Consider the following 14,709-nt stretch of genomic DNA (forward strand, 5'->3'; position numbering starts at 1 on the left):
GTTGAAAAATGCTAACACAGGTGCCGTTGTAGCCCGGGTTTTGAGGTTGATGAAATGCTGTTGATGGGTCTGCTCCCATGCATAGAACACGTCCTTTCGTAGTAAAGCCCTTAAGGGAGCTGTGTCCTTATTAGCGTCTGGTATGAAACGGTCAATGGACGGACAATATAATTTACCATGCCGAGGAAACTTTGGAGTGCAGTTTTATCAGGTGGCGGTGGCATTGATGTGATTGCTTCCAGTTTGGTGGGATCAATTTGTACTCCTTCTGCTGTTAATATGTTGCCCAGGAATTTAACTTTCGGAAGGGCAAATTGGGCTTTTTTCGACCCGAAACAAAGGCCAGCTTCAACCGCTCTGTCCAAGACTTTGAAAATGAGATTCTTGTGGGCAGTTGGATCATGTGCATGTATTAAAAAGTCATCCGTCGAGATATGAACCTCCGGAAAGTCCTTGATGGGGTATAGTGATCGCATCGTCCGCTGACAGATTTCAGTTCCTGTAACGACGCCATACGGTAGTCGCGTGAAACGGAAGCGTCCGAATGGTGTTGCAAACGTGCAAAGTTTTGAGCTGTCGTCGGTTAGAGGTATCTGCCAGAAAGCGCTTTGGACGTCAAAAACCGTGAATATGGTTGACCCGTTTAACGTGGCGAATATCTCCTGGCTGGTTGGTACTGGGTATGGTTGGCGTTTTATTGCGTCATTGAGCTTGCGTGGGTCTATGCAGATGCGCACTTCCACTTGATCTTGTCTTTCACCCAGTTTTCCACTTGATCTTGTCTTTCACCCAGTTTTGCTGCTTTAGGAACCACCACCATAGGGTGAACCCAGTCTGTCGGTTCTGTAACCGGGCGGATTATTCCTAATGTAGTCATTCGTTGTAATTCTCGCTGCACCGCTGTTCGATAAGCAAAGGGAATTTGGTGCGCTGCAGATATTGTTGGTGTGATGTTCGGACGGAGTTGTATGGAATACTCTCCTGGTAATTTGCCAATTGAGTCGAAAGCCATGGGATATTGTCTTGCCAGTTGTTCGAATGTAAACCCCAATGCTTCGCTATCGTTGGTGCTTGCCAAGGACGATGATGGTCCTTTTGGCTGAGATGGAAGGTGGCAAACGGTCAAATTCGCACTCGGTGGAGGACCCAGCGAGTGTCGGTGATGTTCTATAAGACCCAGGCAGATTGAGGCTTGTGCTCCTAGAATAGGTGTTCTGTTTTCCGTCGTGACATAAAACGGGTAGTTGGCTACGGCAGTGTACGATGTACATGGTATTTCCACGACACCGGCGATAGGTACAGGGTGACCAGAATAGGCAGTGACAGTGTAGTGGGGTGTGCGCAAAGGAGGTCGATGCGGCAACGCCATGTATTGTTCCATTGCAATGATGTTGACTTGCGAACCGGTATCGATTTTGAAAGAGGTCGGTTTGTCGTACAGGTATACGTCGTCAAAGATTTCATCGTGATTATCGTGGCGCTCTTCCAGTACTTGTAGTTGGTTCGAGGTGAGCGTAAGAGCGAACGTAAAAAAAGTATCGGGTTGGTTATGACGATATTCTTCTGCTGGGTCATAGTCTTCCGAGGGTACATCATCATAGAAAGCGTGCTCATTGTAGGCGAGCGACTCTTGTTGACCATCAGCGTGGAAAGCGTGCTCATTGTTGGTGAGCGACGCGTATTGAGCATCTAGGCTCCATTGCCGATACAACCTCATCCAATACCGAGACTACCCTTTGAAACAGTCGGCGTCGACCTATTCAAAGTCAACGGACGGAACATGATACTCATGATTGATTACTTTTCCAAGTTTGTGGAAGTTCAAGAACTTACTACCACAAACGCGCAAGCGATTATCAACTTTTTAAAACCTCAATTCGCGCGTCATGGAGCACCTCTGCATCTAATCTCTGACAACGTACCACCGTTCAATTCCGCCGAGTTCCAACACTTCCTCGAACAAAGTCATGTACAGCACATAACATCATCGCCATACTACCCGAAATCAAACGGAATGGCAGAAAGAGCAATACAGACAATAAAGAACTCGATCATCAAAGCATCAATGGACGGACAAGATCTTCAAAGCGTATTAAGGGAATATCGCTCAACCCCAAAAGGTGATTTGCCTTCACCCACGGAACTGTGCATGGGAAGGCGCATTAGGACACCGCTAACGACTACTGTAAAAACGTTGGAACCACGATACCCCATACGAGATGCACTGAGGGCCTTGGAGGAACGAAGACATAATATGACCGCCAAGCAAAAAACCGCCCAACCTTTGCCTTCCCTTCAGATAGGCCAAGATATCGTATATCAAGCAGGCCATAGAAATTGGCTACCAGCAACGATTATAGCGTCTGGACCAGAACCAAGATCGCACCGTATTAGAACCAAAGAAAACCAAATCTATAGAAGGACTCGAACACATTTACGAGAAATCCCACAAGGAAAGCGAGAGGAAGATCGCATGCTTGGGAACAGAGCAGACGGACCATATTCACAAACTGAATATCAAACAGTCACGACGAATGGAGGAAAAGCTAAAACTATAATAGGAAGGACGTACGAGAGAGAGCGTACAGACCAAGGGAACGAAACGGAAACGAGATCAGAACTTCCGCCTATAACAGCAACCACGTCATGCACCGGACCGCCTAAGGAGCGAGTACCTTTCCCACACCAAGAGTCCAGACGAAAACACTCTCCAGAAACTACATGGCCCACAATTACTAGATCAGGCCGGCTGAGTCAACCACCTATACGATATCAGCAACAGTTAATTTAAAACTCGTCTAATGTCAATAATCATAACTTAAACAGGAAAGGAAAGATGTTATATTGTAACTAGATAGAAAATAGGCTAAATGGTTTTTTGTAGATAAAATGTTATCTATTGAAGAGGGCGTATCCCTATCGATACGAGCTGTAATGTAAACATAACGAAGAATGTTAATATTCATTCGGATGTAGACTTCAGACAATAAAGTTCTTTTTAAACTAAGCTATTGTTCTAAATCATAACAGGCCATAGGTACAGTTTTTTCTTCGAAATCTGTAACGTTTTGGCTTCATTTTAATATATTTGATATCTTGGAAAGCATGTTAAGTGTGTGGCCCATTAGCTCAGTTGGTTAGAGCGTCGTGCTAATAACGCGAAGGTCGTTGGTTCGATCCCCCCATGTGCCATAGATACTGTTTTTTCTTTGGAAATCCGTAAAGTTTTGGCTTCATTTTAATATATTTGATATCTTGGAAAGCGTGTCAAGTGTGTGGCCCATTAGCTCAGTTGGTTAGAGCGTCGTGCTAATAACGCGAAGGTCGTGGGTTCGATCCCCCCATGGGCCATAGGTACTGTTTTTTCTTTGGAAATCCGTAAAGTTTTTGCTTCATTTTAATATATTTGATATCTTGGAAAGCGTATGAATTGTGTGGCCGATTAGCTCAGTTGGTTAGAGCGTCGTGCTAATAACGCGACGGTCGTGGGTTCGATCCCAGCACGGGCCATAGGTACTGTTTTTTCTTTGGAAATCCGTAAAGTTTTGGCTTCATTTTAATATATTTGATATCTTGGAAAGCGTATGAACTGTGTGGCCCATTAGCTCAGTTGGTTAGAGCGTCGTGCTAATAACGCGAAGGTGGGTTCGATCCCCCCATGGGCCATAGATACTGTTTTTTCTTTGGAAACCCGTAAAGTTTTGGCTTCATTTTAATATATTTGATATCTTGGAAAGCGTGTCAAGTGTGTGGCCCATTAGCTCAGTTGGTTAGAGCGTCGTGCTAATAACGCGAAGGTCGTGGGTTCGATCCCCCCATGGGCCATAGGTACTGTTTTTTCTTTGGAAATCCGTAAAGTTTTGGCTTCATTTTAATATATTTTATATCTGGGAAAGCGTCCTAAAAGTGTGGCCCATTAGCTCAGTAGGTTAGAGCGTCGTGCTAATAACTTGAAGGTCGTGGGTTCGATCCCCCCATGGGCCATAGGTACAGTTTTTTCTTCGAAATCTGTAACGTTTTGGCTTCATTTTAATATATTTGATATCTTGGAAAGCATGTTAAGTGTGTGGCCCATTAGCTCAGTTGGTTAGAGCGTCGTGCTAATAACGCGAAGGTCGTGGGTTCAATCCCCCCATGGGCCATAGGTACTGTTTTTTCTTTGGAAATCCGTAAAGTTTTGGCTTCATTTTAATATTTTCGATATCTTGGAAAGCGTGTTAAGAGTGTGGCCCATTAGCTCAGTTGGCTAGAGCGTCGTGCTAATAACGCGAAGGTCGTGGATTCGATCCCCCCATGGGCCATAGGTACTGTTTTTTCTTTGGAAATTTGTAAAGTTTTGGCTTCATTTTAATATATTTGATATCTTGGAAAGCTTATGAACTGTGTGGCCCATTAGCTCAGTTGGTTAGAGCGTCGTGCTAATAAAGCGAGGGTCGTGGGTTCGATCCCCCCATGGGCCATAGATACTGTTTTTTCTTTGGAAATCCGTATTGTTTTGGCTTCATTTAAATATATTTGTTATCTTGGAAAGCGTTACAATTGTGTGGCCCATTAGCTCAGTTTGTTAGAGCGTCGTGCTAATAACGCGAAGGTCGTGGGTTCGATCCCCCCATGTGCCATAGATACTGTTTTTTCTTTGGAAATCCGTAAAGTTTTGGCTTCATTTTAATATATTTGATATCTTGGAAAGCGTGTCAAGTGTGTGGCCCATTAGCTCAGTTGGTTAGAGCGTCGTGCTAATAACGCGAAGGTCGTGGGTTCGATCCCCCCATGGGCCATAGGTACTGTTTTTTCTTTGGAAATCCGTAAAGTTTTGGCTTCATTTTAATATATTTGATATCTTGGAAAGCTTATGAACTGTGTGGCCCATTAGCTCAGTTGGTTAGAGCGTCGTGCTAATAACGCGAAGGTCGTGGTTTCGATCCCCCCATGGGCCATAGATTCTGTTTTTTCTTTGGAAATCCGTATTGTTTTGGCTTCATTTAAATATATTTGATATCTTGGAAAGCGTTAGAATTGTGTGGCCCATTAGCTCTGTTGGTTAGAGCGTCGTGCTAATAACGCGAAGGTCGTGGGTTCGATTCCCCCATGTGCCATAGATACTGTTTTTTCTTTGGAAACCCGTAAAGTTTTGGCTTCATTTTAATATATTTGATATCTTGGAAAGCGTGTCAAGTGTGTGGCACATTAGCTCAGTTGGTTAGAGCGTCGTGCTAATAACGCGAAGGTCGTGGGTTCGATCCCCCCATGGGCCATAGGTACTGTTTTTTCTTTGGAAATCCGTAAAGTTTTTGCTTCATTTTAATATATTTCATATCTTGGAAAGCGTATGAACTGTGTGGCCCATTAGCTCAGTTGGTTAGAGCGTCGTGCTTATAACGCGACGGTCGTGGGTTCGATCCCCCCACGGGCCATAGGTACTGTTTTTTCTTTGGAAATCCGTAAAGTTTTGGCTTCATTTTAATATATTTGATATCTTGGAAAGGATGTTAAGTGTGTGGCCCATTAGCTCAGTTGGTTAGAGCGTCGTGCTAATAACGCGAAGGTCGTGGGTTCAATCCCCCCATGGGCCATAGGTACTGTTTTTTCTTTGGAAATCCGTAAAGTTTTGGCTTCATTTTAATATTTTCGATATCTTGGAAAGCGTGTTAAGAGTGTGGCCCATTAGCTCAGTTGGCTAGAGCGTCGTGCTAATAACGCGAAGGTCGTGGATTCGATCCCCCCATGGGCCATAGGTACTGTTTTTTCTTTGGAAATTTGTAAAGTTTTGGCTTCATTTTAATATATTTGATATCTTGGAAAGCGTATGAACTGTGTGGCCCATTAGCTCAATTGGTTAGAGCGTCGTGCTAATAACGCGAAGGTCGTGGGTTCGATCCCCCCATGGGCCATAGGTACTGTTTTTTCTTTGGAAATCCGTAAAGTTTTGGCTTCATTTTAATATATTTGATATCTTGGAAAGGATGTTAAGTGTGTGGCCCATTAGCTCAGTTGGCTAGAGCGTCGTGCTAATAGCGCGAAGGTCTTGGATTCGATCCCCCCATGGGCAATAGGTACTGTTTTCTCTTTGGAAATCCGTAAAGTTTTGGCTTCATTTTAATATATTTGATATCTTGGAAAGCGTATGAACTGTGTGGCCCATTAGCTTAGTTGGTTAGAGCGTCGTGCTAATAACGCGAAGGTCGTGGGTTCGATCCCCCCATGTGCCATAGATACTGTTTTTTCTTTGGAAATCCGTAAAGTTTTGGCTTCATTTTAATATATTTGATATCTTGGAAAGCGTGTCAAGTGTGTGGCCCATTAGCTCAGTTGGTTAGAGCATCGTGCTAATAACGCGAAGGTCGTGGGTTCGATCCCCCCATGGGCCATAGGTACTGTTTTTTCTTTGGAAATCCGTAAAGTTTTGGCTTCATTTTAATATATTTGATATCTTGGAAAGCTTATGAACTGTGTGGCCCATTAGCTCAGTTGGTTAGAGCGTCGTGCTAATAACGCGAAGGTCGTGGGTTCGATCCCCCCATGGGCCATAGATACTGTTTTTTCTTTGGAAATCCGTATTGTTTTGGCTTCATTTAAATATATTTGATATCTTGGAAAGCGTTACAATTGTGTGGCCCATTAGCTCTGTTGGTTAGAGCGTCGTGCTAATAACGCGAAGGTCGTGGGTTCGATCCCCCCATGTGCCATAGATACTGTTTTTTCTTTGGAAACCCGTAAAGTTTTGGCTTCATTTTAATATATTTGATATCTTGGAAAGCGTGTCAAGTGTGTGGCACATTAGCTCAGTTGGTTAGAGCGTCGTGCTAATAACGCGAAGGTCGTGGGTTCGATCCCCCCATGGGCCATAGGTACTGTTTTTTCTTTGGAAATCCGTAAAGTTTTTGCTTCATTTTAATATATTTCATATCTTGGAAAGCGTATGAACTGTGTGGCCCATTAGCTCAGTTGGTTAGAGCGTCGTGCTTATAACGCGACGGTCGTGGGTTCGATCCCCCCACGGGCCATAGGTACTGTTTTTTCTTTGGAAATCCGTAAAGTTTTGGCTTCATTTTAATATATTTGATATCTTGGAAAGGATGTTAAGTGTGTGGCCCATTAGCTCAGTTGGTTAGAGCGTCGTGCTAATAACGCGAAGGTCGTGGGTTCAATCCCCCCATGGGCCATAGGTACTGTTTTTTCTTTGGAAATCCGTAAAGTTTTGGCTTCATTTTAATATTTTCGATATCTTGGAAAGCGTGTTAAGAGTGTGGCCCATTAGCTCAGTTGGCTAGAGCGTCGTGCTAATAACGCGAAGGTCGTGGATTCGATCCCCCCATGGGCCATAGGTACTGTTTTTTCTTTGGAAATTTGTAAAGTTTTGGCTTCATTTTAATATATTTGATATCTTGGAAAGCGTATGAACTGTGTGGCCCATTAGCTCAATTGGTTAGAGCGTCGTGCTAATAACGCGAAGGTCGTGGGTTCGATCCCCCCATGGGCCATAGGTACTGTTTTTTCTTTGGAAATCCGTAAAGTTTTGGCTTCATTTTAATATATTTGATATCTTGGAAAGGATGTTAAGTGTGTGGCCCATTAGCTCAGTTGGCTAGAGCGTCGTGCTAATAGCGCGAAGGTCTTGGATTCGATCCCCCCATGGGCAATAGGTACTGTTTTCTCTTTGGAAATCCGTAAAGTTTTGGCTTCATTTTAATATATTTGATATCTTGGAAAGCGTATGAACTGTGTGGCCCATTAGCTTAGTTGGTTAGAGCGTCGTGCTAATAACGCGAAGGTCGTGGGTTCGATCCCCCCATGTGCCATAGATACTGTTTTTTCTTTGGAAATCCGTAAAGTTTTGGCTTCATTTTAATATATTTGATATCTTGGAAAGCGTGTCAAGTGTGTGGCCCATTAGCTCAGTTGGTTAGAGCATCGTGCTAATAACGCGAAGGTCGTGGGTTCGATCCCCCCATGGGCCATAGGTACTGTTTTTTCTTTGGAAATCCGTAAAGTTTTGGCTTCATTTTAATATATTTGATATCTTGGAAAGCTTATGAACTGTGTGGCCCATTAGCTCAGTTGGTTAGAGCGTCGTGCTAATAACGCGAAGGTCGTGGGTTCGATCCCCCCATGGGCCATAGATACTGTTTTTTCTTTGGAAATCCGTATTGTTTTGGCTTCATTTAAATATATTTGATATCTTGGAAAGCGTTACAATTGTGTGGCCCATTAGCTCAGTTGGTTAGAGCGTCGTGCTAATAACGCGAAGGTCGTGGGTTCGATCCCCCCATGTGCCATAGATACTGTTTTTTCTTTGGAAATCCGTAAAGTTTTGGCTTCATTTTAATATATTTGATATCTTGGAAAGCGTGTCAAGTGTGTGGCCCATTAGCTCAGTTGGTTAGAGCATCGTGCTAATAACGCGAAGGTCGTGGGTTCGATCCCCCCATGGGCCATAGGTACTGTTTTTTCTTTGGAAATCCGTAAAGTTTTGGCTTCATTTTAATATATTTGATATCTTGGAAAGCTTATGAACTGTGTGGCCCATTAGCTCAGTTGGTTAGAGCGTCGTGCTAATAACGCGAAGGTCGTGGGTTCGATCCCCCCATGGGCCATAGATACTGTTTTTTCTTTGGAAATCCGTATTGTTTTGGCTTCATTTAAATATATTTGATATCTTGGAAAGCGTTACAATTGTGTGGCCCATTAGCTCAGTTGGTTAGAGCGTCGTGCTAATAACGCGAAGGTCGTGGGTTCGATCCCCCCATGTGCCATAGATACTGTTTTTTCTTTGGAAACCCGTAAAGTTTTGGCTTCATTTTAATATATTTGATATCTTGGAAAGCGTGTCAAGTGTGTGGCCCATTAGCTCAGTTGGTTAGAGCGTCGTGCTAATAACGCGAAGGTCGTGGGTTCGATCCCCCCATGGGCCATAGGTACTGTTTTTTCTTTGGAAATCCGTAAAGTTTTTGCTTCATTTAAATATATTTCATATCTTGGAAAGCGTATGAACTGTGTGGCCCATTAGCTCAGTTGGTTAGAGCGTCGTGCTAATAACGCGACGGTCGTGGGTTCGATCCCCCCCACGGGCCATAGGTACTGTTTTTTCTTTGGAAATCCGTAAAGTTTTGGCTTCATTTTAATATATTTGATATCTTGGAAAGGATGTTAAGTGTGTGGCCCATTAGCTCAGTTGGTTAGAGCGTCGTGCTAATAACGCGAAGGTCGTGGGTTCAATCCCCCCATGGGCCATAGGTACTGTTTTTTCTTTGGAAATCCGTTAAGTTTTGGCTTCATTTTAATATTTTCGATATCTTGGGAAGCGTGTTAAGAGTGTGGCCCATTAGCTCAGTTGGCTAGAGCGTCGTGCTAATAACGCGAAGGTCGTGGATTCGATCCCCCCATGGGCCATAGGTACTGTTTTTTCTTTGGAAATTTGTAAAGTTTTGGCTTCATTTTAATATATTTGATATCTTGGAAAGCTTATGAACTGTGTGGCCCATTAGCTCAGTTGGTTAGAGCGTCGTGCTAATAAAGCGAGGGTCGTGGGTTCGATCCCCCCATGGGCCATAGATACTGTTTTTTCTTTGGAAATCCGTATTGTTTTGGCTTCATTTAAATATATTTGTTATCTTGGAAAGCGTTACAATTGTGTGGCCCATTAGCTCAGTTTGTTAGAGCGTCGTGCTAATAACGCGAAGGTCGTGGGTTCGATCCCCCCATGTGCCATAGATACTGTTTTTTCTTTGGAAATCCGTAAAGTTTTGGCTTCATTTTAATATATTTGATATCTTGGAAAGCGTGTCAAGTGTGTGGCCCATTAGCTCAGTTGGTTAGAGCGTCGTGCTAATAACGCGAAGGTCGTGGGTTCGATCCCCCCATGGGCCATAGGTACTGTTTTTTCTTTGGAAATCCGTAAAGTTTTGGCTTCATTTTAATATATTTGATATCTTGGAAAGCTTATGAACTGTGTGGCCCATTAGCTCAGTTGGTTAGAGCGTCGTGCTAATAACGCGAAGGTCGTGGTTTCGATCCCCCCATGGGCCATAGATTCTGTTTTTTCTTTGGAAATCCGTATTGTTTTGGCTTCATTTAAATATATTTGATATCTTGGAAAGCGTTACAATTGTGTGGCCCATTAGCTCTGTTGGTTAGAGCGTCGTGCTAATAACGCGAAGGTCGTGGGTTCGATCCCGCCATGTGCCATAGATACTGTTTTTTCTTTGGAAACCCGTAAAGTTTTGGCTTCATTTTAATATATTTGATATCTTGGAAAGCGTGTCAAGTGTGTGGCACATTAGCTCAGTTGGTTAGAGCGTCGTGCTAATAACGCGAAGGTCGTGGGTTCGATCCCCCCATGGGCCATAGGTACTGTTTTTTCTTTGGAAATCCGTAAAGTTTTTGCTTCATTTTAATATATTTCATATCTTGGAAAGCGTATGAACTGTGTGGCCCATTAGCTCAGTTGGTTAGAGCGTCGTGCTTATAACGCGACGGTCGTGGGTTCGATCCCCCCACGGGCCATAGGTACTGTTTTTTCTTTGGAAATCCGTAAAGTTTTGGCTTCATTTTAATATATTTGATATCTTGGAAAGGATGTTAAGTGTGTGGCCCATTAGCTCAGTTGGTTAGAGCGTCGTGCTAATAACGCGAAGGTCGTGGGTTCAATCCCCCCATGGGCCATAGGTACTGTTTTTTCTTTGGAAATCCGTAAAGTTTTGGCTTCATTTTAATATTTTCGATATCTTGGAAAGCGTGTTAAGAGTGTGGCCCATTAGCTCAGTTGGCTAGAGCGTCGTGCTAATAACGCGAAGGTCGTGGATTCGATCCCCCCATGGGCCATAGGTACTGTTTTTTCTTTGGAAATTTGTAAAGTTTTGGCTTCATTTTAATATATTTGATATCTTGGAAAGCGTATGAACTGTGTGGCCCATTAGCTCAATTGGTTAGAGCGTCGTGCTAATAACGCGAAGGTCGTGGGTTCGATCCCCCCATGGGCCATAGGTACTGTTTTTTCTTTGGAAATCCGTAAAGTTTTGGCTTCATTTTAATATATTTGATATCTTGGAAAGGATGTTAAGTGTGTGGCCCATTAGCTCAGTTGGCTAGAGCGTCGTGCTAATAGCGCGAAGGTCTTGGATTCGATCCCCCCATGGGCAATAGGTACTGTTTTTTCTTTGGAAATCCGTAAAGTTTTGGCTTCATTTTAATATATTTGATATCTTGGAAAGCGTATGAACTGTGTGGCCCATTAGCTTAGTTGGTTAGAGCGTCGTGCTAATAACGCGAAGGTCGTGGGTTCGATCCCCCCATGTGCCATAGATACTGTTTTTTCTTTGGAAATCCGTAAAGTTTTGGCTTCATTTTAATATATTTGATATCTTGGAAAGCGTGTCAAGTGTGTGGCCCATTAGCTCAGTTGGTTAGAGCATCGTGCTAATAACGCGAAGGTCGTGGGTTCGATCCCCCCATGGGCCATAGGTACTGTTTTTTCTTTGGAAATCCGTAAAGTTTTGGCTTCATTTTAATATATTTGATATCTTGGAAAGCTTATGAACTGTGTGGCCCATTAGCTCAGTTGGTTAGAGCGTCGTGCTAATAACGCGAAGGTCGTGGGTTCGATCCCCCCATGGGCCATAGATACTGTTTTTTCTTTGGAAATCCGTATTGTTTTGGCTTCATTTAAATATATTTGATATCTTTGAAAGCGTTACAATTGTGTGGCCCATTAGCTCAGTTGGTTAGAGCGTCGTGCTAATAACGCGAAGGTCGTGGGTTCGATCCCCCCATGTGCCATAGATACTGTTTTTTCTTTGGAAACCCGTAAAGTTTTGGCTTCATTTTAATATATTTGATATCTTGGAAAGCGTGTCAAGTGTGTGGCCCATTAGCTCAGTTGGTTAGAGCGTCGTGCTAATAACGCGAAGGTCGTGGGTTCGATCCCCCCATGGGCCATAGGTACTGTTTTTTCTTTGGAAATCCGTAAAGTTTTTGCTTCATTTTAATATATTTCATATCTTGGAAAGCGTATGAACTGTGTGGCCCATTAGCTCAGTTGGTTAGAGCGTCGTGCTAATAACGCGACGGTCGTGGGTTCGATCCCCCCCACGGGCCATAGGTACTGTTTTTTCTTTGGAAATCCGTAAAGTTTTGGCTTCATTTTAATATATTTGATATCTTGGAAAGGATGTTAAGTGTGTGGCCCATTAGCTCAGTTGGTTAGAGCGTCGTGCTAATAACGCGAAGGTCGTGGGTTCAATCCCCCTATGGGCCATAGGTACTGTTTTTTCTTTGGAAATCCGTTAAGTTTTGGCTTCATTTTAATATTTTCGATATCTTGGGAAGCGTGTTAAGAGTGTGGCCCATTAGCTCAGTTGGCTAGAGCGTCGTGCTAATAACGCGAAGGTCGTGGATTCGATCCCCCCATGGGCCATAGGTATTGTTTTTTCTTTGGAAATTTGTAAAGTTTTGGCTTCATTTTAATATATTTGATATCTTGGAAAGCGTATGAACTGTGGCCCATTAGCTCAATTGGTTAGAGCGTCGTGCTAATAACGCGAAGGTCGTGGGTTCGATCCCCCCATGGGCCATAGGTACTGTTTTTTCTTTGGAAATCCGTAAAGTTTTGGCTTCATTTTAATATATTTGATATCTTGGAAAGGATGTTAAGTGTGTGGCCCATTAGCTTAGTTGGCTAGAGCGTCGTGCTAATAGCGCGAAGGTCTTGGATTCGATCCCCCCATGGGCAATAGGTACTGTTTTTTCTTTGGAAATCCGTAAAGTTTTGGCTTCACTTTAATATATTTGATATGAACTGTGTGGCCCATTAGCTTAGTTGGTTAGAGCGTCGTGCTAATAACGCGAAGGTCGTGGGTTTGATCCCCCATGGGCCATAGGTACTGTTCTTTCTTTGGAAATCCGTATTGTTTTGGCTTCATTTTAATATATTTGATATCTTGGAAAGCGTATGAACTGTGTGGCCCATTAGCTTAGTTGGTTAGAGCGTCGTGCTAATAACGCGAAGGTCGTGGGTTTGATCCCCCATGGGCCATAGGTACTGTTCTTTCTTTGGAAATCCGTATTGTTTTGGCTTCATTTTAATATATTTGATATCTTTTAAAGCGTATCAAGTGTGTGGCCCATTAGCTCAGTTGGTTAGAGCGTCGTGCTAATAACGCGAAGGTCGTGGGTTTGATCCCCCCATGGGCCATAGGTACTGTTTTTTCTTTGGAAATCCGTAAAGTTTTGGCTTCATTTTAATATATTTGATATCTTGGAAAGCGTATGAACTGTGTGGCCCATTAGCTTAGTTGGTTAGAGCGTCGTGCTAATAACGCGAAGGTCGTGGGTTTGATCCCCCCATGGGCCCTAGGTACTGTTTTTTCTTTGGAAATCCGTATTGTTTTGGCTTCATTTAAATATATTTGATATCTTGGAAAGCGTTACAATTATGTGGCCCATTAGCTCAGTTGGTTAGAGCGTCGTGCTAATAACGCGTAGGTCGTGTGTTTGATCCCCCATGGGCCATAGGTACTGTTTTTTCTTTGGAAATCCGTATTGTTTTGGCTTCATTTTAATATATTTGATATCTTTTAAAGCGTATCAAGTGTGTGGCCCATTAGCTCAGTTGGTTAGAGCGTCGTGCTAATATCGCGAAGGTCGTGGGTTTGATCCCCCCATGGGCCATAGGTACTGTTTTTTCTTTGGAAATCCGTATTGTTTTGGCTTCATTTAAATATATTTGATATCTTGGAAAGCGTTACAATTGTGTGGCCCATTAGCTCAGTTGGTTAGAACGTCGTGCTAATAACGCGAAGGTCGTGGGTTCGATCCCCCCATGGGCCATAGGTACAGTTTTTTCTTCGAAATCTGTAACGTTTTGGCTTCATTTTAATATATTTGATATCTTGGAAAGCGTGTTAAGCGCGTGGCCCATTAGCTCAGTTGGTTAGAGCGTCGTGCTAATAACGCAAAGGTCGTGGGTTCAATCCCCCATGGGCCATAGGTACTGTTTTTTCTTCGAAATCTGTAACGTTTTGGCTTCATTTTAATATTTTCGATATCTTGGAAAGCGTGTTAAGAGTGTGGCCCATTAGCTCAGTTGGCTAGAGCGTCGTGATAATAACGCGAAGGTCGTGATAATAACGCGAAGGTCGTGGATTCGATCCCCCCATGGGCCATAGGTACTGTTTTTTCTTTGGAAATTTGTAAAGTTTTGGCTTCATTTTAATATATTTGATATCTTGGAAAGCGTATGAACTGTGTGGCCCATTAGCTCAGTTGGTTAGAGTGTCGTGCTAAAGACGCGAAAGTCATGGGTTCGATCCCCAAATGGGCCATAGGTACTTTTTTTTCTTTGGAAATACGTAAAGTTTTGGCTTCATTTTAATATTTTTGATATCTTAAAAAGCGTATGAACTGTGTGGCCCATTAGCTCAGTTGGTTAGAGCGTCGTGCTAATAACGCGTAGGTCGTGGGTTCGATCCCCCTTAGGCATAGGTACAGTTTTTTCTTCGAAATCTGTAACGTTTTGGCTTCATTTTAATATATTTGATATCTTGGAAAGCATGTTAAGTGTGTGGCCCATTAGCTCAGTTGGTTAGAGCGTCGTGCTAATAACGCGAAGGTCGTGGGTTCAATCCCCCCATGGGCCATAGGTGCTGTTTTTTCTTTGGAAATCCGTAAAGTTTTGGCTTCATTTTAAAATTTTCGATATCTTGGAAAGCGTGT

At 43.1% G+C, this 14,709-nt stretch overlaps 1 protein-coding gene and 67 non-coding genes across 68 annotated transcripts; all 68 read left to right on the plus strand.

The window, feature by feature from the left end:
• The first annotated feature begins 1,789 nt into the window (after nt 1–1,789).
• Nucleotides 1,790–2,791, plus strand: LOC149711941 (uncharacterized). Its single transcript, XM_089860784.1, has one exon. It carries the CDS (start codon nt 1,790–1,792, stop codon nt 2,789–2,791), a length of 1,002 nt encoding a protein of 333 aa, XP_089716910.1.
• A 327-nt stretch (nt 2,792–3,118) lies between these two features.
• On the plus strand, nt 3,119–3,192 carry TRNAI-AAU (transfer RNA isoleucine (anticodon AAU)). The gene has a single exon. It is a non-coding gene; the product is annotated as a tRNA-Ile (tRNA).
• Nucleotides 3,193–3,277: 85 nt separating this feature from the next.
• Nucleotides 3,278–3,351, plus strand: TRNAI-AAU (transfer RNA isoleucine (anticodon AAU)). The gene has a single exon. It is a non-coding gene; the product is annotated as a tRNA-Ile (tRNA).
• An 85-nt stretch (nt 3,352–3,436) lies between these two features.
• Nucleotides 3,437–3,510, plus strand: TRNAI-AAU (transfer RNA isoleucine (anticodon AAU)). Its single transcript has one exon. It is a non-coding gene; the product is annotated as a tRNA-Ile (tRNA).
• Nucleotides 3,511–3,595: 85 nt separating this feature from the next.
• On the plus strand, nt 3,596–3,666 carry TRNAI-AAU (transfer RNA isoleucine (anticodon AAU)). Its single transcript has one exon. It is a non-coding gene; the product is annotated as a tRNA-Ile (tRNA).
• Nucleotides 3,667–3,751: 85 nt separating this feature from the next.
• Nucleotides 3,752–3,825, plus strand: TRNAI-AAU (transfer RNA isoleucine (anticodon AAU)). The gene has a single exon. It is a non-coding gene; the product is annotated as a tRNA-Ile (tRNA).
• An 85-nt stretch (nt 3,826–3,910) lies between these two features.
• TRNAI-AAU (transfer RNA isoleucine (anticodon AAU)) lies at nt 3,911–3,984 on the plus strand. The gene has a single exon. It is a non-coding gene; the product is annotated as a tRNA-Ile (tRNA).
• An 84-nt stretch (nt 3,985–4,068) lies between these two features.
• On the plus strand, nt 4,069–4,142 carry TRNAI-AAU (transfer RNA isoleucine (anticodon AAU)). The gene has a single exon. It is a non-coding gene; the product is annotated as a tRNA-Ile (tRNA).
• An 85-nt stretch (nt 4,143–4,227) lies between these two features.
• On the plus strand, nt 4,228–4,301 carry TRNAI-AAU (transfer RNA isoleucine (anticodon AAU)). Its single transcript has one exon. It is a non-coding gene; the product is annotated as a tRNA-Ile (tRNA).
• Nucleotides 4,302–4,386: 85 nt separating this feature from the next.
• TRNAI-AAU (transfer RNA isoleucine (anticodon AAU)) lies at nt 4,387–4,460 on the plus strand. The gene has a single exon. It is a non-coding gene; the product is annotated as a tRNA-Ile (tRNA).
• Nucleotides 4,461–4,545: 85 nt separating this feature from the next.
• Nucleotides 4,546–4,619, plus strand: TRNAI-AAU (transfer RNA isoleucine (anticodon AAU)). The gene has a single exon. It is a non-coding gene; the product is annotated as a tRNA-Ile (tRNA).
• An 85-nt stretch (nt 4,620–4,704) lies between these two features.
• TRNAI-AAU (transfer RNA isoleucine (anticodon AAU)) lies at nt 4,705–4,778 on the plus strand. Its single transcript has one exon. It is a non-coding gene; the product is annotated as a tRNA-Ile (tRNA).
• Nucleotides 4,779–4,863: 85 nt separating this feature from the next.
• TRNAI-AAU (transfer RNA isoleucine (anticodon AAU)) lies at nt 4,864–4,937 on the plus strand. The gene has a single exon. It is a non-coding gene; the product is annotated as a tRNA-Ile (tRNA).
• Nucleotides 4,938–5,022: 85 nt separating this feature from the next.
• TRNAI-AAU (transfer RNA isoleucine (anticodon AAU)) lies at nt 5,023–5,096 on the plus strand. The gene has a single exon. It is a non-coding gene; the product is annotated as a tRNA-Ile (tRNA).
• An 85-nt stretch (nt 5,097–5,181) lies between these two features.
• Nucleotides 5,182–5,255, plus strand: TRNAI-AAU (transfer RNA isoleucine (anticodon AAU)). Its single transcript has one exon. It is a non-coding gene; the product is annotated as a tRNA-Ile (tRNA).
• Nucleotides 5,256–5,340: 85 nt separating this feature from the next.
• On the plus strand, nt 5,341–5,414 carry TRNAI-UAU (transfer RNA isoleucine (anticodon UAU)). The gene has a single exon. It is a non-coding gene; the product is annotated as a tRNA-Ile (tRNA).
• An 85-nt stretch (nt 5,415–5,499) lies between these two features.
• TRNAI-AAU (transfer RNA isoleucine (anticodon AAU)) lies at nt 5,500–5,573 on the plus strand. Its single transcript has one exon. It is a non-coding gene; the product is annotated as a tRNA-Ile (tRNA).
• Nucleotides 5,574–5,658: 85 nt separating this feature from the next.
• Nucleotides 5,659–5,732, plus strand: TRNAI-AAU (transfer RNA isoleucine (anticodon AAU)). Its single transcript has one exon. It is a non-coding gene; the product is annotated as a tRNA-Ile (tRNA).
• An 85-nt stretch (nt 5,733–5,817) lies between these two features.
• TRNAI-AAU (transfer RNA isoleucine (anticodon AAU)) lies at nt 5,818–5,891 on the plus strand. The gene has a single exon. It is a non-coding gene; the product is annotated as a tRNA-Ile (tRNA).
• A 244-nt stretch (nt 5,892–6,135) lies between these two features.
• Nucleotides 6,136–6,209, plus strand: TRNAI-AAU (transfer RNA isoleucine (anticodon AAU)). Its single transcript has one exon. It is a non-coding gene; the product is annotated as a tRNA-Ile (tRNA).
• Nucleotides 6,210–6,294: 85 nt separating this feature from the next.
• On the plus strand, nt 6,295–6,368 carry TRNAI-AAU (transfer RNA isoleucine (anticodon AAU)). The gene has a single exon. It is a non-coding gene; the product is annotated as a tRNA-Ile (tRNA).
• Nucleotides 6,369–6,453: 85 nt separating this feature from the next.
• Nucleotides 6,454–6,527, plus strand: TRNAI-AAU (transfer RNA isoleucine (anticodon AAU)). The gene has a single exon. It is a non-coding gene; the product is annotated as a tRNA-Ile (tRNA).
• Nucleotides 6,528–6,612: 85 nt separating this feature from the next.
• Nucleotides 6,613–6,686, plus strand: TRNAI-AAU (transfer RNA isoleucine (anticodon AAU)). The gene has a single exon. It is a non-coding gene; the product is annotated as a tRNA-Ile (tRNA).
• Nucleotides 6,687–6,771: 85 nt separating this feature from the next.
• On the plus strand, nt 6,772–6,845 carry TRNAI-AAU (transfer RNA isoleucine (anticodon AAU)). The gene has a single exon. It is a non-coding gene; the product is annotated as a tRNA-Ile (tRNA).
• An 85-nt stretch (nt 6,846–6,930) lies between these two features.
• TRNAI-UAU (transfer RNA isoleucine (anticodon UAU)) lies at nt 6,931–7,004 on the plus strand. The gene has a single exon. It is a non-coding gene; the product is annotated as a tRNA-Ile (tRNA).
• An 85-nt stretch (nt 7,005–7,089) lies between these two features.
• On the plus strand, nt 7,090–7,163 carry TRNAI-AAU (transfer RNA isoleucine (anticodon AAU)). The gene has a single exon. It is a non-coding gene; the product is annotated as a tRNA-Ile (tRNA).
• An 85-nt stretch (nt 7,164–7,248) lies between these two features.
• TRNAI-AAU (transfer RNA isoleucine (anticodon AAU)) lies at nt 7,249–7,322 on the plus strand. The gene has a single exon. It is a non-coding gene; the product is annotated as a tRNA-Ile (tRNA).
• An 85-nt stretch (nt 7,323–7,407) lies between these two features.
• On the plus strand, nt 7,408–7,481 carry TRNAI-AAU (transfer RNA isoleucine (anticodon AAU)). The gene has a single exon. It is a non-coding gene; the product is annotated as a tRNA-Ile (tRNA).
• A 244-nt stretch (nt 7,482–7,725) lies between these two features.
• On the plus strand, nt 7,726–7,799 carry TRNAI-AAU (transfer RNA isoleucine (anticodon AAU)). Its single transcript has one exon. It is a non-coding gene; the product is annotated as a tRNA-Ile (tRNA).
• Nucleotides 7,800–7,884: 85 nt separating this feature from the next.
• Nucleotides 7,885–7,958, plus strand: TRNAI-AAU (transfer RNA isoleucine (anticodon AAU)). Its single transcript has one exon. It is a non-coding gene; the product is annotated as a tRNA-Ile (tRNA).
• An 85-nt stretch (nt 7,959–8,043) lies between these two features.
• TRNAI-AAU (transfer RNA isoleucine (anticodon AAU)) lies at nt 8,044–8,117 on the plus strand. The gene has a single exon. It is a non-coding gene; the product is annotated as a tRNA-Ile (tRNA).
• An 85-nt stretch (nt 8,118–8,202) lies between these two features.
• Nucleotides 8,203–8,276, plus strand: TRNAI-AAU (transfer RNA isoleucine (anticodon AAU)). Its single transcript has one exon. It is a non-coding gene; the product is annotated as a tRNA-Ile (tRNA).
• Nucleotides 8,277–8,361: 85 nt separating this feature from the next.
• Nucleotides 8,362–8,435, plus strand: TRNAI-AAU (transfer RNA isoleucine (anticodon AAU)). Its single transcript has one exon. It is a non-coding gene; the product is annotated as a tRNA-Ile (tRNA).
• An 85-nt stretch (nt 8,436–8,520) lies between these two features.
• Nucleotides 8,521–8,594, plus strand: TRNAI-AAU (transfer RNA isoleucine (anticodon AAU)). Its single transcript has one exon. It is a non-coding gene; the product is annotated as a tRNA-Ile (tRNA).
• An 85-nt stretch (nt 8,595–8,679) lies between these two features.
• TRNAI-AAU (transfer RNA isoleucine (anticodon AAU)) lies at nt 8,680–8,753 on the plus strand. The gene has a single exon. It is a non-coding gene; the product is annotated as a tRNA-Ile (tRNA).
• An 85-nt stretch (nt 8,754–8,838) lies between these two features.
• Nucleotides 8,839–8,912, plus strand: TRNAI-AAU (transfer RNA isoleucine (anticodon AAU)). Its single transcript has one exon. It is a non-coding gene; the product is annotated as a tRNA-Ile (tRNA).
• Nucleotides 8,913–8,997: 85 nt separating this feature from the next.
• TRNAI-AAU (transfer RNA isoleucine (anticodon AAU)) lies at nt 8,998–9,072 on the plus strand. The gene has a single exon. It is a non-coding gene; the product is annotated as a tRNA-Ile (tRNA).
• An 85-nt stretch (nt 9,073–9,157) lies between these two features.
• TRNAI-AAU (transfer RNA isoleucine (anticodon AAU)) lies at nt 9,158–9,231 on the plus strand. The gene has a single exon. It is a non-coding gene; the product is annotated as a tRNA-Ile (tRNA).
• Nucleotides 9,232–9,316: 85 nt separating this feature from the next.
• TRNAI-AAU (transfer RNA isoleucine (anticodon AAU)) lies at nt 9,317–9,390 on the plus strand. Its single transcript has one exon. It is a non-coding gene; the product is annotated as a tRNA-Ile (tRNA).
• Nucleotides 9,391–9,475: 85 nt separating this feature from the next.
• Nucleotides 9,476–9,549, plus strand: TRNAI-AAU (transfer RNA isoleucine (anticodon AAU)). Its single transcript has one exon. It is a non-coding gene; the product is annotated as a tRNA-Ile (tRNA).
• Nucleotides 9,550–9,634: 85 nt separating this feature from the next.
• Nucleotides 9,635–9,708, plus strand: TRNAI-AAU (transfer RNA isoleucine (anticodon AAU)). The gene has a single exon. It is a non-coding gene; the product is annotated as a tRNA-Ile (tRNA).
• Nucleotides 9,709–9,793: 85 nt separating this feature from the next.
• TRNAI-AAU (transfer RNA isoleucine (anticodon AAU)) lies at nt 9,794–9,867 on the plus strand. Its single transcript has one exon. It is a non-coding gene; the product is annotated as a tRNA-Ile (tRNA).
• An 85-nt stretch (nt 9,868–9,952) lies between these two features.
• On the plus strand, nt 9,953–10,026 carry TRNAI-AAU (transfer RNA isoleucine (anticodon AAU)). The gene has a single exon. It is a non-coding gene; the product is annotated as a tRNA-Ile (tRNA).
• An 85-nt stretch (nt 10,027–10,111) lies between these two features.
• Nucleotides 10,112–10,185, plus strand: TRNAI-AAU (transfer RNA isoleucine (anticodon AAU)). Its single transcript has one exon. It is a non-coding gene; the product is annotated as a tRNA-Ile (tRNA).
• Nucleotides 10,186–10,270: 85 nt separating this feature from the next.
• On the plus strand, nt 10,271–10,344 carry TRNAI-AAU (transfer RNA isoleucine (anticodon AAU)). Its single transcript has one exon. It is a non-coding gene; the product is annotated as a tRNA-Ile (tRNA).
• An 85-nt stretch (nt 10,345–10,429) lies between these two features.
• TRNAI-UAU (transfer RNA isoleucine (anticodon UAU)) lies at nt 10,430–10,503 on the plus strand. Its single transcript has one exon. It is a non-coding gene; the product is annotated as a tRNA-Ile (tRNA).
• An 85-nt stretch (nt 10,504–10,588) lies between these two features.
• Nucleotides 10,589–10,662, plus strand: TRNAI-AAU (transfer RNA isoleucine (anticodon AAU)). Its single transcript has one exon. It is a non-coding gene; the product is annotated as a tRNA-Ile (tRNA).
• An 85-nt stretch (nt 10,663–10,747) lies between these two features.
• TRNAI-AAU (transfer RNA isoleucine (anticodon AAU)) lies at nt 10,748–10,821 on the plus strand. Its single transcript has one exon. It is a non-coding gene; the product is annotated as a tRNA-Ile (tRNA).
• Nucleotides 10,822–10,906: 85 nt separating this feature from the next.
• Nucleotides 10,907–10,980, plus strand: TRNAI-AAU (transfer RNA isoleucine (anticodon AAU)). The gene has a single exon. It is a non-coding gene; the product is annotated as a tRNA-Ile (tRNA).
• Nucleotides 10,981–11,224: 244 nt separating this feature from the next.
• TRNAI-AAU (transfer RNA isoleucine (anticodon AAU)) lies at nt 11,225–11,298 on the plus strand. Its single transcript has one exon. It is a non-coding gene; the product is annotated as a tRNA-Ile (tRNA).
• An 85-nt stretch (nt 11,299–11,383) lies between these two features.
• TRNAI-AAU (transfer RNA isoleucine (anticodon AAU)) lies at nt 11,384–11,457 on the plus strand. The gene has a single exon. It is a non-coding gene; the product is annotated as a tRNA-Ile (tRNA).
• An 85-nt stretch (nt 11,458–11,542) lies between these two features.
• Nucleotides 11,543–11,616, plus strand: TRNAI-AAU (transfer RNA isoleucine (anticodon AAU)). The gene has a single exon. It is a non-coding gene; the product is annotated as a tRNA-Ile (tRNA).
• Nucleotides 11,617–11,701: 85 nt separating this feature from the next.
• On the plus strand, nt 11,702–11,775 carry TRNAI-AAU (transfer RNA isoleucine (anticodon AAU)). The gene has a single exon. It is a non-coding gene; the product is annotated as a tRNA-Ile (tRNA).
• An 85-nt stretch (nt 11,776–11,860) lies between these two features.
• TRNAI-AAU (transfer RNA isoleucine (anticodon AAU)) lies at nt 11,861–11,934 on the plus strand. The gene has a single exon. It is a non-coding gene; the product is annotated as a tRNA-Ile (tRNA).
• An 85-nt stretch (nt 11,935–12,019) lies between these two features.
• TRNAI-AAU (transfer RNA isoleucine (anticodon AAU)) lies at nt 12,020–12,094 on the plus strand. Its single transcript has one exon. It is a non-coding gene; the product is annotated as a tRNA-Ile (tRNA).
• An 85-nt stretch (nt 12,095–12,179) lies between these two features.
• TRNAI-AAU (transfer RNA isoleucine (anticodon AAU)) lies at nt 12,180–12,253 on the plus strand. The gene has a single exon. It is a non-coding gene; the product is annotated as a tRNA-Ile (tRNA).
• Nucleotides 12,254–12,338: 85 nt separating this feature from the next.
• TRNAI-AAU (transfer RNA isoleucine (anticodon AAU)) lies at nt 12,339–12,412 on the plus strand. Its single transcript has one exon. It is a non-coding gene; the product is annotated as a tRNA-Ile (tRNA).
• An 83-nt stretch (nt 12,413–12,495) lies between these two features.
• Nucleotides 12,496–12,569, plus strand: TRNAI-AAU (transfer RNA isoleucine (anticodon AAU)). The gene has a single exon. It is a non-coding gene; the product is annotated as a tRNA-Ile (tRNA).
• A 230-nt stretch (nt 12,570–12,799) lies between these two features.
• Nucleotides 12,800–12,872, plus strand: TRNAI-AAU (transfer RNA isoleucine (anticodon AAU)). Its single transcript has one exon. It is a non-coding gene; the product is annotated as a tRNA-Ile (tRNA).
• An 85-nt stretch (nt 12,873–12,957) lies between these two features.
• On the plus strand, nt 12,958–13,030 carry TRNAI-AAU (transfer RNA isoleucine (anticodon AAU)). The gene has a single exon. It is a non-coding gene; the product is annotated as a tRNA-Ile (tRNA).
• An 85-nt stretch (nt 13,031–13,115) lies between these two features.
• TRNAI-AAU (transfer RNA isoleucine (anticodon AAU)) lies at nt 13,116–13,189 on the plus strand. Its single transcript has one exon. It is a non-coding gene; the product is annotated as a tRNA-Ile (tRNA).
• Nucleotides 13,190–13,274: 85 nt separating this feature from the next.
• On the plus strand, nt 13,275–13,348 carry TRNAI-AAU (transfer RNA isoleucine (anticodon AAU)). Its single transcript has one exon. It is a non-coding gene; the product is annotated as a tRNA-Ile (tRNA).
• A 243-nt stretch (nt 13,349–13,591) lies between these two features.
• Nucleotides 13,592–13,665, plus strand: TRNAI-AAU (transfer RNA isoleucine (anticodon AAU)). Its single transcript has one exon. It is a non-coding gene; the product is annotated as a tRNA-Ile (tRNA).
• An 85-nt stretch (nt 13,666–13,750) lies between these two features.
• Nucleotides 13,751–13,824, plus strand: TRNAI-AAU (transfer RNA isoleucine (anticodon AAU)). Its single transcript has one exon. It is a non-coding gene; the product is annotated as a tRNA-Ile (tRNA).
• Nucleotides 13,825–13,908: 84 nt separating this feature from the next.
• Nucleotides 13,909–13,981, plus strand: TRNAI-AAU (transfer RNA isoleucine (anticodon AAU)). The gene has a single exon. It is a non-coding gene; the product is annotated as a tRNA-Ile (tRNA).
• An 84-nt stretch (nt 13,982–14,065) lies between these two features.
• On the plus strand, nt 14,066–14,159 carry TRNAI-AAU (transfer RNA isoleucine (anticodon AAU)). Its single transcript has one exon. It is a non-coding gene; the product is annotated as a tRNA-Ile (tRNA).
• Nucleotides 14,160–14,244: 85 nt separating this feature from the next.
• On the plus strand, nt 14,245–14,318 carry TRNAF-AAA (transfer RNA phenylalanine (anticodon AAA)). The gene has a single exon. It is a non-coding gene; the product is annotated as a tRNA-Phe (tRNA).
• Nucleotides 14,319–14,559: 241 nt separating this feature from the next.
• Nucleotides 14,560–14,633, plus strand: TRNAI-AAU (transfer RNA isoleucine (anticodon AAU)). The gene has a single exon. It is a non-coding gene; the product is annotated as a tRNA-Ile (tRNA).
• Nucleotides 14,634–14,709: the final 76 nt, after the last annotated feature.

This window comes from Phalangium opilio, unplaced genomic scaffold, assembly GCF_054372755.1.
Source record: "Phalangium opilio isolate 3A_F unplaced genomic scaffold, DU_Popi_V2 ptg000011l_1, whole genome shotgun sequence".
Taxonomy (NCBI): domain Eukaryota; kingdom Metazoa; phylum Arthropoda; class Arachnida; order Opiliones; family Phalangiidae; genus Phalangium; species Phalangium opilio.